The 13601-nt window shown below is 43.1% G+C and overlaps 1 protein-coding gene across 1 annotated transcript in view; it reads left to right on the plus strand.

Moving 5' to 3' along the window:
• Nucleotides 1-13601, plus strand: part of citb (citron rho-interacting serine/threonine kinase b) — a gene marked incomplete at its 5' end in the record, with an annotated part of 32790 nt that overhangs the window by 14604 nt on the left and 4585 nt on the right. The window contains 19 exons of the mRNA XM_079270743.1: nt 1681-1878; nt 4195-4388; nt 4503-4638; nt 4719-4823; nt 4955-5095; nt 5324-5443; nt 5900-6125; nt 6272-6430; nt 6619-6642; nt 7414-7584; nt 9184-9364; nt 9687-9775; nt 9879-9983; nt 10299-10468; nt 10881-10925; nt 12180-12260; nt 12590-12725; nt 13070-13209; nt 13328-13420. Coding sequence (XP_079126869.1) covers nt 1681-1878; nt 4195-4388; nt 4503-4638; nt 4719-4823; nt 4955-5095; nt 5324-5443; nt 5900-6125; nt 6272-6430; nt 6619-6642; nt 7414-7584; nt 9184-9364; nt 9687-9775; nt 9879-9983; nt 10299-10468; nt 10881-10925; nt 12180-12260; nt 12590-12725; nt 13070-13209; nt 13328-13420 — 2514 coding nt within the window. The remainder of the gene's footprint in view (nt 1-1680; nt 1879-4194; nt 4389-4502; nt 4639-4718; nt 4824-4954; nt 5096-5323; nt 5444-5899; nt 6126-6271; nt 6431-6618; nt 6643-7413; nt 7585-9183; nt 9365-9686; nt 9776-9878; nt 9984-10298; nt 10469-10880; nt 10926-12179; nt 12261-12589; nt 12726-13069; nt 13210-13327; nt 13421-13601) is intronic.

A 13601-nucleotide genomic window follows, 5' to 3' on the forward strand; every position in this document is an offset into this window, starting at 1 on the left:
CCTTGACAGTTTTAGTGCCCGATCTACCTCAGCACCGGCTGTACGTCACGCTATTGTTTCCATTTGCACAGACAGACTTGTCAAAACCAAAGAGCCATTTTCCTTTAAATATTCTGAACACGTTCCACCCCTTCAAAGGATAACTCCATTTTGGACATACCATGAACTTTCCTCTTGTGCTATCTTCAGGCCAAAATGTCAACTTTGCACACAAGACATCCCATAATCAGCCGCCTGCAATGAAATTTGCTGAGCGCATGCATTTTATTTTTAGCCACACGACTAAGACTGCAGAAATACTCACACTGTCAGTATGTCTTTGCTGTGTCCAATTATTTTGTATTATGGGTTTGATTTTGTAATATGGGAGAAGTGTAGCCTCAGAGGGCCAGTTAGTCCCGATTCATTTTCGGTATCTTGCCTAACTCTAAATATACCGGGCTAATATTAGGCAAAACAAACGGTTTACTGTGTAATAATGATATTTCAGCGAGGCACTCTTAGACTTTTATAAGTCCCCGTTCTATCTGGTTTATGTGAAGATAGCTTACTATTAGAGTTATTAGAGTCAGCAATAAGACAATGTAATAGTCTGGGACTACAGACATTTTTCAACCGTCAGAGATTTTGTTGTACTGTCTCTACTAACGTAGCCATCCTTTCATACTTCAGTTGTATGAGACTGTTGTGAGCCATGTTTAAATCAAAGAGGACTCCTTTTAGACTGGATCAACCGAAAGACATTTCCATCTAGTTCTATGAATATGTTCTCAATAAAATGAACTGCAAATTGACTTTATCTCTATATATTGCAGTTGTATCCATATCAGTCACCCATATATCTCAGCAGCAATGCTTTTTGTAAAAGTGGTTACATTCATAAATTGTGAGAAAACCAACTTTAGGTGCATTCACTCTCCACAGCACCTCTGCTGCTCAGTCTGTTTCACAGACAGAGCAGATGTTGTACTAGCAGTGTACAGTAAATGTAACATTCATTCCAGTCAAGGAAATTCCAAGATTGATTAACAGCCTCTTAAGCGCTGGGCCTTTTCTTTGCTTTACGCCCACGGCCTTCACAAAGAGTGTTGAGCAATTTGTATTCAGCTGTGCTGAGGATGCAAAGCTGCGGATGTGATTTACTTTAAGTCTGCAAGTTGCTCTGTAGATCGGGATGACAGACAAGTAAAGTAAATATAGAGGCTTGCCGGATCACCACTGTCCATTGCAGCTTTGACTTCCTCGCCCCGCCTTAAGTATTTAGTTGCTGCTGTCAGTCCCCTGCCTCGGGGGAGCAGAAGCACTGAGTCAGTACAGAACAGGCAGCTAATTTATGGACTTAAAAGCTTTGCCTCCCCCCCCCCCCTCCGCCACCTGGAAGTTGTGCGTGGTACACATGTTTTGTGTAGAACAATAACAATATGCTCAATGCTGTGCCTATATGCACAATGTAAGCGAGACCTGTGAAATGAATGTAGCCTCTTTTAAATGTAAACAAACGAATGTATAATTCATGTTGATTCAGTCATATCTGTTTCAGACAGAAATATTATATTTGTTATTGTCTATAGAGACAAAACAAAGACAAAAAAACTTTAAAGGGCAGAAATTATTTCAGAAAATCCTGATTTTGTTTTCGTCGTTGGTCTCCTGGTCAAGAGTCCTGTTGACTTCCTGCAGGTAATCACAGATCTGGAGGAGCAGCTGACCACACTGACTCAGGAGAACGCCGAGCTGAACCGCCAGAACTTCTACCTGTCCAAGCAGCTGGATGAGGCCTCCGACGAGAGAGAGGACCGGCTGCATCTCAGCCAGGACGTGGACAGGCTGCGCCGGGAGGTGGCCGACCGTGAAATGCACCTGAACAACCAGAAACAGGTACCGGGGCTGCTGGTGGTCATGTTCTGGTTATTGGTTTATGTGTGTGTTCCTTCTCTTCTCATGTTGGTTTTCTTCAACAGTCCAAAGAAAGGAATTTTGGGTGGACATGCAATGCTCAATTATCCAAAATTGGTGGGTTGTGTTGATCTGTTGAGAGAATTGGCTGATACTGATGTATTTCAGAGCGGTTTCAGAGGAGTTTGTGCCCTAAAATGGCTCAAAATGAAACACAAACAATCAAACTTTTGAGCCAGTTTTTTTAACCACTATAGTCAAATAGTTTTTTCTTTATTTCTGCATGAAAATTGCCACAAAATATCAGCTGCCATTAGAGACAACCCACAGTTGTCTGTTGTCTGAGACAGTTGTGCTCCTTCCTTCAGTTCAGGTTCCTTCCCCTTGCCCACTTCCCACTCGCAGCCAGTCAGACACCAGGTTCCCACTTACTCACATTATGTGATATCTCCGCACTACCTTTGACAGGTGACCTAGACATGTCTCTCAGCTCTGACAGTGTTAAGTGTAAATCAGGCAGCAGAAACCCTGGGAATAATTCAGCATTGTTATGTGCAGTATTCTGGATGCAGCGAGGAGGCTGTGTGATGCGTGTGCTGCCCCTGTGGGAGGATCCGTGTGTGGGTGTCCAGTAGCGCCCTCCCGTCCTGCTGGTTGTGTAACCAGCAATGGAAGTCATAGACGAGGGTTAGGGTGGTGTGTGGGAGGGATGTGTCATCCCATCACTCCCAGGTCGTGTCAGCCGTGGAAGCGTTGGACTTCAGAGGGCCGTGGTTTTGCTGCAGCACCAGCACAGGCTATATTTGTCTCCCAATGCTTTGTCTGAAGCAGTGCGTTGTGAGACATAACACACAGCACTTTGTGTACGCCCTGTGAATAACAAAACGTTCCGTGGCCAAACATGTCAAACAGTTGAGGAGATATGAATTAAAACTGAAGGTACACACAGTCATTTACATGGTAAGTTAGTTGGCAAACTATGTTGTTTAAGCTGCCATCAAATTCTCCCCATAAGCCCCCGTGTCTGGGGTTGTGATTTACTTTCGGTACGGTGCGATGTTATGGCGCTATGGCTGACTGAATGTCTGACATGTGAATGAAGAAGTTACTGTAAATACAGCTTTTTAACCCCGCTCACCTTTCTGCATGATGGCCTGTGACCAGCAGGTTCTGGTGGGAGAAAGACCAGGGAGTGGACATCTCGTGTTTGTGTAATGCCATTTTTTATACGCCATGCTATAGAACTTGCCTCGCCAGGTCTTCCTTTCATTGCTACAGCAGGTGAAAGGTCATAGAGGAACTACCCAACAGAATGTAACGTAGTTAAAATGTGCTACCTGCTACAACACTAAAACTCTGCCTTTGTGATGATGCACCGTACTGAATAAAATGATATAAAATATAGTAAAACGAGTCATTTTCCTGCAATATTAGTAATATTACTTTGTAAACACTCAAGTTATTTTGATAGCTATTCTGTAGTAATTTTATTTAGAAATTGTTGTATTGCTACTTTTACTTATAAGGATCTGGATACTTCTACTACTAAGTGGTGGTCAGGGGACAGAGCCCCCCAAGCTGTGGGTTGAATAGCACTTTGTCACTGCCTCCCAAAGAAGTGTCCTTCCAACCCTCCCGAGGGGAAGTGGCTACCAAGGGATTTCCCAAACCAAGCAGAGGGAAAATACATCACCACCACGAGATCCTTATTTTACAACAAGGCCAATGCAGGGGGAAACATTCATCTCTTAATTAGTCAATGAGCAGTTATAGTGTTTGAGGCTATGCGATAATCTCTCGACAACAGAAGTCCTTCATTACCTTTGAAGCTGTTGAACTACATTTCTGTCTTTATCTCTTCATTGTAAAACGGCCTCTTTTTAGTTTATAAGAATATATATATATATATATATATATATATATATATATATATATAGATATATATATATATATATATATATATATATATATACATCTATATTATATATATATATTATATATATATTATGTATTATATATTATATATTATATTATATATTATATATTATATATTATATATTATATATTATATATTATATATTATATATTATATATTATATATTATATATTATATATTATATATTATATTATATATTATATATTATATATTATATATTATATATAAATATAAATATATATATATATATATATATATACATATATATATATATAGAATAACAACTTGAGATGTTGAATTGTGTCCTTGGCACCATTCGGATATCAACAGTGTTTCTCATCTAAATCCTGTTTTTATATCAGAACCTGGAGACACTGAAGACCACGTGCACCATGCTGGAGGAGCAGGTTCTGGAGCTGGAGACCCTGAACGACGAGCTGCTGGAGAAGGAGAGACAGTGGGAAGCCTGGAGGTCAACACTGGAGGACGAGAAGAACCAGGCTGAGAGGAGGACCAGGGACATCCAGAGACTGCTGGACACAGAGAAACAGAACAGGTGACAGTAAACTCCTTGCACACATCACTCATGAGTGCATGGTGTATGATGAGAACTGGGTACACGGAAGCATATGAAAACACTGTCAACAATGCTTTGCTGTGTGTGCTCCAGGCTTCGTTCAGAGCAGCGCAACTCTGAGTCTCGCCAAGCTGCGGAGAAGGCAGTTAAGGAGCACAAAGCTGAGATCCTGGCCCTACAACAGGCCCTCAAAGACCAGAAACTTAAAGCTGAGGGCCTTGTCGACACTGTAAGCATTACCATATTAAATAAGTATTTTAATTTACCGTATTTTTCTTCAACAAGTTACAGCAAACGTTCTGTTGTCAGTTCAATGATCTGGAGAAGAAGCATGCCATGCTGGAGATGAACGCCCTCGGTTTGCAGCAAAAGCTGGAGAGTGAGAGGGATCTGAAACAGAGTCTGCTGGAGGAGGTACATAATGTCTTTATGCCACGAGCGCTGTTGTTTTCTTTTATGTATTACGTACAAATTAGTAGTAGGAAGCGCAAGAGGCAAAGTTGCCTCGTCCAGCTTGTGATGCAACAGCTGGTTGACGTCCACAGCAAGAGAAACTGCAGCAGCAGATGGACGCTCAGAAGACCCACATCTTCCGTCTGACCCAGGGGCTGCAGGACGCTCTGGACCAGACTGACCTGCTGAAGACTGAAAGGACTGACCTGGAATACCAGCTGGAGAACATCCAGGTGCTGCTAAACACACACACACGTACACACACGTACACATATACTCACTAAAAACACATATGAGTCTATGAGGTGCATGTCGACCTGCTGGACTTTCTGTCATTTGTCTTGTTTCTCCCTCACTGTTGAAGACACATAAACAAATCCGTCCCCCGTTCCCCTGTCACCCTCTCTGTGTGAAGTGAAGTACTTGAGGAGAAATTCATGGCAGTAGTGATGTTCATTTAGCTCCACCTGCAGGCTGTGTACTCCCATGAGAAGGTGAAAATGGAGGGGACCATCACCCAGCAGACCAAGCTCATAGACTTCCTCCAGGCCCAGGCTCATGGGGGCTCCAAGAAGAAGAAGGTCAGATACAATGATGTATCTAATTGGATTGAGTATCATTTGTCTGTCTTCCTACAGAAGTCTGGATGTTTTTGAAAACCCCTAAAGTATTATTAAATCAAAAAGTCAGGATGATTAGACAATGAAGTAGACTGATTGCAAGTTGGGATATCTGAGATAGCAAACAGACAAAGTGACGACAGATTAGGTGATTGATAATTATTTTTACGTGTTCAAAACAAATCTAAATTTGGGGCTTTTAATTAATATGACAAGTTTGATAATTCCTTAGATCTAGGACATCCATGTTTTAGTCAATTTATTCATAAACTGTCATTTACGACTTCTAGCAGCCTCTGTGCACATTTAGAAAGAGTTGTAGATGATCACCAAATAGAAACTGAATTAGCGTCAGAACCAATGGGAAAGTAAGGAGCGAAGTAACGGTTTTACACAACTGTGGTTCCTGTGTCTCAGGGTCTGTTTGGACGTCGTCGAGAGGACCTGTTGGCCGCCATGGCTGCTCAGGCTCAGGCTCAGGGTCAAAGTCAAGGCCAGGTCTCCCCTGTGCCCTCCATCCAGCCGGTGCCTCTGCATTACAGCGACATTAAAATAGCTCTGGACAAAGAGCGCTCCCGTAGCTCTGACCTGGAGGAGGCCCTGCAGAAAATGAGAGCGGAGCTGCGATCTCTGAGAGAGGAAGGTGAGATGGCTTCTGACAGTATCTTCTTTGAAAAACAGAAATTAAAGAAAGTTTATTCAGCATGATAAAACAACATATCATACACATAGATTTAAAAAAAAAAAAAAAATGATATAAGCTCAATGAATCAATTATTCCAACCCCAGGACTCCAGTATAAGGATCATGGTAACTCTGCAAACCCGGCCTCAGCACGGCAGCAGATGGTTATGTCTGCCATGGTGAAGTCTCCTGAGCACCAGCAGGGTCCGACCAACCTGGCACCCTCCAACTCGGAACGCAGGAAGGCGACCGCAACACCTGAGGGTGAGTGAAGGGACGGTGTTTACCGAGCAGCCTTTTCTCTCGAACACACACATGCAGGTTTATAGCGTCATACTTGACATGTACTGGCCCTCACCTGCACACGCATAGATACACACACATATAATGTCACTCGCGAAAGGATCATTTATGAAACTCTTACTATCCTTTTTCTTCCACACACCTTTCAGAGAGAAGGAGGGTCACTTTTGAAAGTAAGTTGTCCAAACTTATGGTTTCCTCAGTTTGGTCTCTTATCTCTCTTCTCCTTTTGCCTCATCCACATCCTTGAAAGGCCAGATTTTAAAAGCTCTGCACTTTTATAAAAATGTGAGATCCCACCATGCTGGTCAAGTGAAGCTGAGAGAGTGCACAGCTTTAGAAATCTGAAGCATTTTGTTTTAGCCGATCTGATTTGCAGAACTCTGCTCTGCTCTTTAACTCACTGCAATCCCACCTGAACTTCACGTCATACACAAACAGAGATGTACCATATGATGAACTCTGCAATGCACAAAACGCTGTTTGCACCCACACTGTGAAAAAAAAACGAAAGGATTATTCAGTCAACGTATTTAAAAGTTTCAAAGTTACAACAAGTCGTACAACAAGTTAAGCCTGGGCAATAGAATAAAGAAATAAAATGAGAAATAAATTCTCGTCTGAGTTGTTTGCTTTATTTTTCAATGCAAAACATGGATCTTAGATAATTATACTGACTGGATAATGCCTTTTAAAATGCAACAGTGAGAGGGCACAAGCACAAGGGATTGATCAAACCAATATTCCTTTTCAACCATCTTTGTCTCCAGACTGTACTTGCTTATGCATTTTTTTGCTGAACAGCTTCAAGTTCTTTTGGAAGCCTTCTTTTGTTGGACTGATTTCATAGCGGGTGTGGCATGGTGCACTGAGGTTTTCAAGTGATGTTGATGTACCTGACACACAGCTGCCTGCCCTCACTGTGTTCCCCTGACTGTATTCAGAGTTTAGCCGTCGTCTGAAGGACAGTCAGAGAGACAGAGACAGGGAGCGAGAGAGGGTGGTGCACCACAACACCCCTCACCGCTTCACAGTGGGACTCAACATGAGAGCTGCCAAGTGTACGGTGTGCCTGGATACTGTGCACTTTGGTCGCCAGGCTGCTACCTGTCTCGGTGAGTTTCAGATTTTATGTAAAAAAAAAACTTTTAGAAACTTTAGCCTGCCAAATTCTTGTTTTTATGTATTTTCTACTGTGACGGTTTGATGTGTGTAACTATGGGGATAGTAACTACGGCTGGTGCCGCTCATTCCCATTGTTCTGTCTAACCTTTTAATAACATTGGATTTTTGTGTCTAAGACCAGGATTTGAGTCTTTCATTTTTCAAAACTTGAAGAAAAAAAGCCAATTAAAACAAGATGTCAGTTGTATCCATAAAGGAACTGATGACAAATTCAAACTAGAGACCATTTGCAAGGCAAGGCAAGTTTATTTGTACAGCACATTTCAACAACAAGGTAATTCAAAGTGCTTCACATGAAACCATTAAAAGCATTAAGGCAAAAGTAAAGGAGATTTAAAACATACATTGAAACAATAATTTCTGAGACATTGCGCTGCACGCAATCAACCATACACTGCCGCAATTCTGCAATTACTCGCACACAAACCACGTCTGGAAAAGATCTCTGCCGATCTGCGTTTTATAGTGTACGCCTTGCACGAACTCGGTCCCGGAGGAAATGGCGACATATTGTGCAGTCCTTTTAAAACCATTAAAAGCATCAAAACATAAGGCAAAATAAAAGGAAATTCAACAGCAATTAAGAACAGTGTAAGAAATAAAATGCAGTAGTAAAATGCAGAAATGCAGGAAATTGATTAATATATTCATTGAATGTGGTTCAATTAAAGGCAGCAGCAAACAGAAAGGTCTTCAATACTGATTTAAATGAGCTGAGGGTCTCAGCAGACCTGCAGTTTTCTGGGACTTTGTTCCAGATATGTGGAGCAGAAAAACTGAACGCTGCTTCTCCACGTTTAGTTCTGACTCTGGGAACAGAAAGTAGACCGGTCCCAGACGACCTGAGGGGTCGGGATGGTTCGTAAGGTAGCAGCAGATCAGAGATGTATTTTGGCCCCAAACCATTCAGTGCTTTGTAAACCAACAGTAGGATTTTAAAGTCAATTCTTTGTTGGACAGGAAGCCAGTGCAAAGACCTCAGAACTGGAGTGATGTGATCCACCCTCCTGGTCTTAGTGAGGACTCGAGCTGCAGCGTTCTGAATCAGCTGCAGCTTTCTGACGGACTTTTTACAGAGACCTGTAAACACACCATTACAGTAGTCCAGTCTGCTGAAGATAAATGCGTGGACAAGTTTTTCCAAATCCTGTTGAGACATAAGTCCTCTAATCCTTGATATATTCTTCAGGTGATAGTAGGCTGATTTTGTAATTGTCTTGAAATGGCTGTATTTGCAGTAGGATCACACCAAGTTTCTGATACTTATACAATTTGTTCATCAAGATAATCTTCATAAATAAACACGACCTTCATTTTGATCTCAACTACACACCTGGAAGGTTTCATGACTTCACTTTGCTCTGTTGTGACGCTAACGCGGTGACAGAATCTGTCCACAGACAGAAACAGAACCATCTAGCAAAGCACTCAAAACCGCCTCTGGTAGTTCCCGCTACTAAATACTACATTCTCACTGTTCATATGTTGGAGATTGCTCTCTATAACACTGTTGTTGTTTCTCTCCTCAGAATGTCACACACTATGCCACCCAAAATGCTCCCCCTGCCTCTCAGCCACGTGTGGCATGTCCAGCGACTGCTCCCTGCATCTGTCTGAGGGTCTGTGTCGGGACAAAGGCAGCTCCCCCGGCCAGCAGCTGAAAGAGGCCAGCGGACACATGCACCTGGAGGGCTGGATGAAACAGCCCAGGTTCGCTTTGGGCACAATAATGTCATTGTTTAAGCTTTTCTCCCACTGATCTGTGCCATTCACTTTTACTATTTCGGTACATGCACGTCATGTTGTAAATCTGTCATTTGTGCGATACACAGTAATTCTCTTTTGTGCTGTGTCATCCCTTACTGATCAAGTTCTCTCAGGCACTCTTAGTTATGTTCTGTCTGGCAAAGTCCACCCATCTGGTACTAAAACCAGTTTAAACAAAGGCATTTGTTTCGTTTCCGCCAAAAACAGCTGGATCCATTTGATGATCTATGCTCTGCACTGATGCAGTTGCTTATTGTGTTTGCAGGAATGGGAAGCGAGGCCAGGGCTGGGAGAGAACATACATGGTCCTGGATGGGACAAAAGTGTCCATCTACGAGACCGAGCCCAGAGAAGGTTTCTTTCTTTTACCTGTGCAACACAACAACACACAGCAGCATTCCACAGATCTACCAGAGCGGATCAGTTCAAAATAAATGTTTCTGTGTGTATTATCCAGATTCAGTGAAGCCACTGGAAGAGTTTGACCTGTGTTTGTCTGACGGAGAGGTGGTTGTTCATGGAGCAGTGGGGGCATCGGAACTGCCCAACACCGCCAAGTCAGGTACAATATGCAAAGTCTGCTGTTCTCTGTATGTTGGAATCATCCTCCCAACACTGATTTACAAGCTAAAAAAACATCTCTTTATCCTATTTCCTCCCCTTCATCTTTCAGAATTCTCCTCAGCAGTTTTGTTTCAAGTTATTGTATTGTTTGTACAAAACTTTGTGATATTCGATACTTTTTTAGAAATGTATTCTGAAGTTATTCTTTCCCAAGTCTGGCTTTTACAGCTTTCCAGAGTGTTACTAATTGACTAGAAACCATGAAAATATGTACGAGTGTAAATTCTGAAGGCATACCTTACCTATGTGTCAGATGTTTCCTACGTCCTGAAGCTGGAGTCCCGTTGTCACACCCCCTGCTGGCCTGGACAGTTAATGTACTTCATGGCTCCCAGTTTCCCAGATAAACAGCGCTGGGTGGCTGTCATGGAGTCAGTGGTGGCCGGGGGCCGAGCCTCACGGGAGAAGGCCGAGGCCGACGCAGTGAGTATCTCTGGAGCAGGCGAGGGGCGACCGGGCAGTTGGTTCTCTGTGTCCTTGATGTCCTGCCGATGCTAATCATCAACCATTATGATCACAGTCACAGACAGCTGTCTTGTCTCTGGCTGTGGTCGTAATCTCACTGTTTATCTGTGTGGGGGCTATTCATGAATTCAAAATGAATTTATAGACATAGGCTTTAGGTTTAGAGTTTCAACTAAAAGACCCCCAGTTCACTTATATGTGTCGTTAATTGTCACCTTCTTCTCTCCTCTTTTCTTTCCCTCCTCTCTCTCTTTGTCTTTCTCACTGTTTGTTGCGTTTTCATCATGCCCCATTGTATGTCCGGTATATGGGCATGTTTTGTTGATTTGCTCTATTCTACCCATTCCATTGGGTTTCATTGCAAACATAGGCTGCTGTGTCCAAAAGACAAATGGTTCTGTCTCCTCTGGTGCAGGTAAAAAGTTACAAAGATATAGACATACGACTGACTGACACGCACACCTGCAGATCCTTCACGAGGCACGCAGTCGTGCATGTGCCTGTCATTGTGTTGGTTGGTCACCCCCCCCCCCCTGCTCTCACCTCACCTGCTGTGACCACTCCTCACTCTCACTATTCTCTGCTGCACTGTCATGTCCTGTGCAAACTCTGCGTTCATGTAATCGTTTCGATGTAGCTGAAACAAGTCTTCGGTGTTTTGTTTGATAACCACAGTACACAACTTCTCACCAAGATGTTTGATCATCTTTGGGTTGATCCTCTTCAGCCGTCCTTGCCAGAGGACCAGGGATCAGACCGGGTTTTACCTGCTGGTGTACTCGTCTGTGTTTTTACCCTGCTGCCCCTCTGCGCCCTCTTTAGAGACTGGGACTCAAGACACGGGACCGACTCATCTGTGACACACAAGTGACGAACTGGGAAATATAAATTTCGACTTTCAATTAACTTGACTTGAGTTTGGAGTATTTGGAGTTGACTTTGGCATGTATCAGAATGACTTGAAACGAATATTTATCGTCAACTTTTAACATGTGACTTGATTCATTTCCCATGCTGCTATTATATACACAATATGAATTGAGCTTAGCCAGTCAGGTTAGAGTGAGTTGCCTCATTTTGATATTGCTGTTTGGGACGTTTCTGGGCGTCAACCTCCATGAAAACGTAGCGACCAGGTGCCAGATGGTACGCACACATCCCAGAGGAAGCTATGAAAATGGCAAACAAAGCGCGGAAAAATTGCAAATATAGCAAGGCCAAACACCAAGCAGACAAAGCTTGTTCCAAAAGGAGAGTGCATCTGGGGTTGGCTTTCACCCGCTGGCGAGCACCCCGACCCTCATTGAGCCGGGAAGGAGGGGCCGACTTTGAATGTTGTGTTTACAAATGGCAACCACAAATTGTACTCGTTGTGCCTCCAACCCAGCTGGATTAATCATCTCCAGCAGAAGTATGTTAGACCCCAAACAACCCCTTTTCACTAATGAGGTTCATTTCAAAACAGGAAATTCGCTGACATCGTGAAGTGACAATAATTTAAAGGCGGTTCAAGACTTAACAATGCAATAACTTCACTGGGACTTAAACCCGGAGACTGACTTGTGACTTGGTCCCACCTCTGACACGGTTAACCTGCTCACCGTCCGGCCCCCTCTGTTGCGTTGAGGTTGTGACCCTGCTGACCCCTCACCCCTCTCTGCTCTTACAGAAGCTGCTCGGAAACTCTCTCCTGAAGCTGGAGGGAGATGATAGGCTGGACATCAACTGCACCCTCCCCCTCACAGATCAGGTACAGGCATAGATGACATTTCATTGAAACACATGTACTGGAGTTTAGTGTGCACATACAGTAAACATGTTTTTTGTGTATTTCCTAAATAACAAATCTGCTGATTTTAGACATTTTGTCATGTTGATCATTTAGAAAACACATTTGATCCACAGCAGCAGTTATTTTCAAACGTGGAATGATCTTAATTTATGAAGGGGCGTGGAGCACAGAGCAGATGCTCGAGGCTCACTGCCAAGGTTTGCCACATGTGGCTCCTGTCTGAAATTGCACCATGTTCACCGAAATAATGATGCTTGTGTTAATGATGTTTTCTTGCTGTGCTGCAGATAGTTATGGTGGGCTCTGAAGAGGGTCTGTATGCCCTGAATGTTATCAAGAACTCTCTAACTCACATCCCTGGCCTGGGATCAGTCTTTCAGATCCACATCATCAAAGAGCAGGAGAAACTGCTGATGATTGTCGGTGAGATGTCCAGCTTTGTTATTGTCAATAGATGATAACTGTCTACTGAGCAGCAGGATCTGAGTCGAGACTTTTAATTCATTAAATTCAGGGAGTGAGTGTTGTTCATGAATCAAAAAGCCAATATCCCCTGCCATTTAAAGTAACTGGCATAATTGAGGGCTCTACAATTATTATTCATCATTAAAAACTTTGAGAATCAACACTGCCGTGGAATAATTCCGGTGGAACTTGTAGACGTGATTCATCTTGTCACACAGGACAGCATGGTGACTGATGTGGGAATTGTTCTTGTCCTGCTGGAGCATGAGCTACAGTGTAACGGCTGTCTGTGTGCGCTGCAGGGGACGAGAGGGCGTTGTGTCTGGTGGAGATTAAGAGAGTGAAGCAGTCTCTGGCCCAGTCCCACCTGCCCAGCCAGTCTGAACTGGCTCCCTACATCTTCGAGACGGTGAAGGGCTGCCATCTGTTTGCTGCAGGGAGAGTAGGTCTTCATCTCCTCTTTGAGACTTGAGATCAAGCTTCCTGACTTTAAAGCGCTTTCTTTTTTTGTTGGTGGAAAAATGCGACTTTAGAAACTGAGATCTGCGTTCTGTTTACAGATAGACAACGGACCTTGTATATGTGCTGCTATGCCCAACAAGATAACCATTCTGCGCTACAACGACAATCTCAACAAGTACTGCATTCGTAAGGTGAGTATGACCCGTTAGTTCCATTTGTTCACATCACATACAGTGGCAGAAAACACAATACTGAAACAGCAACCAACACAATACAAAGGATGTAATCAGGTTAAGAAGAACTAGAAAATAATGTTGATACCTGAGTTTTGAGAATGAGAAAAAAAAGGTGAACTTTTACTCCAAAACAGAA

Source organism: Melanostigma gelatinosum (genome assembly GCF_949748355.1).
Source record: "Melanostigma gelatinosum genome assembly, chromosome: 6".
Classification (NCBI taxonomy): Eukaryota; Metazoa; Chordata; class Actinopteri; order Perciformes; family Zoarcidae; genus Melanostigma; species Melanostigma gelatinosum.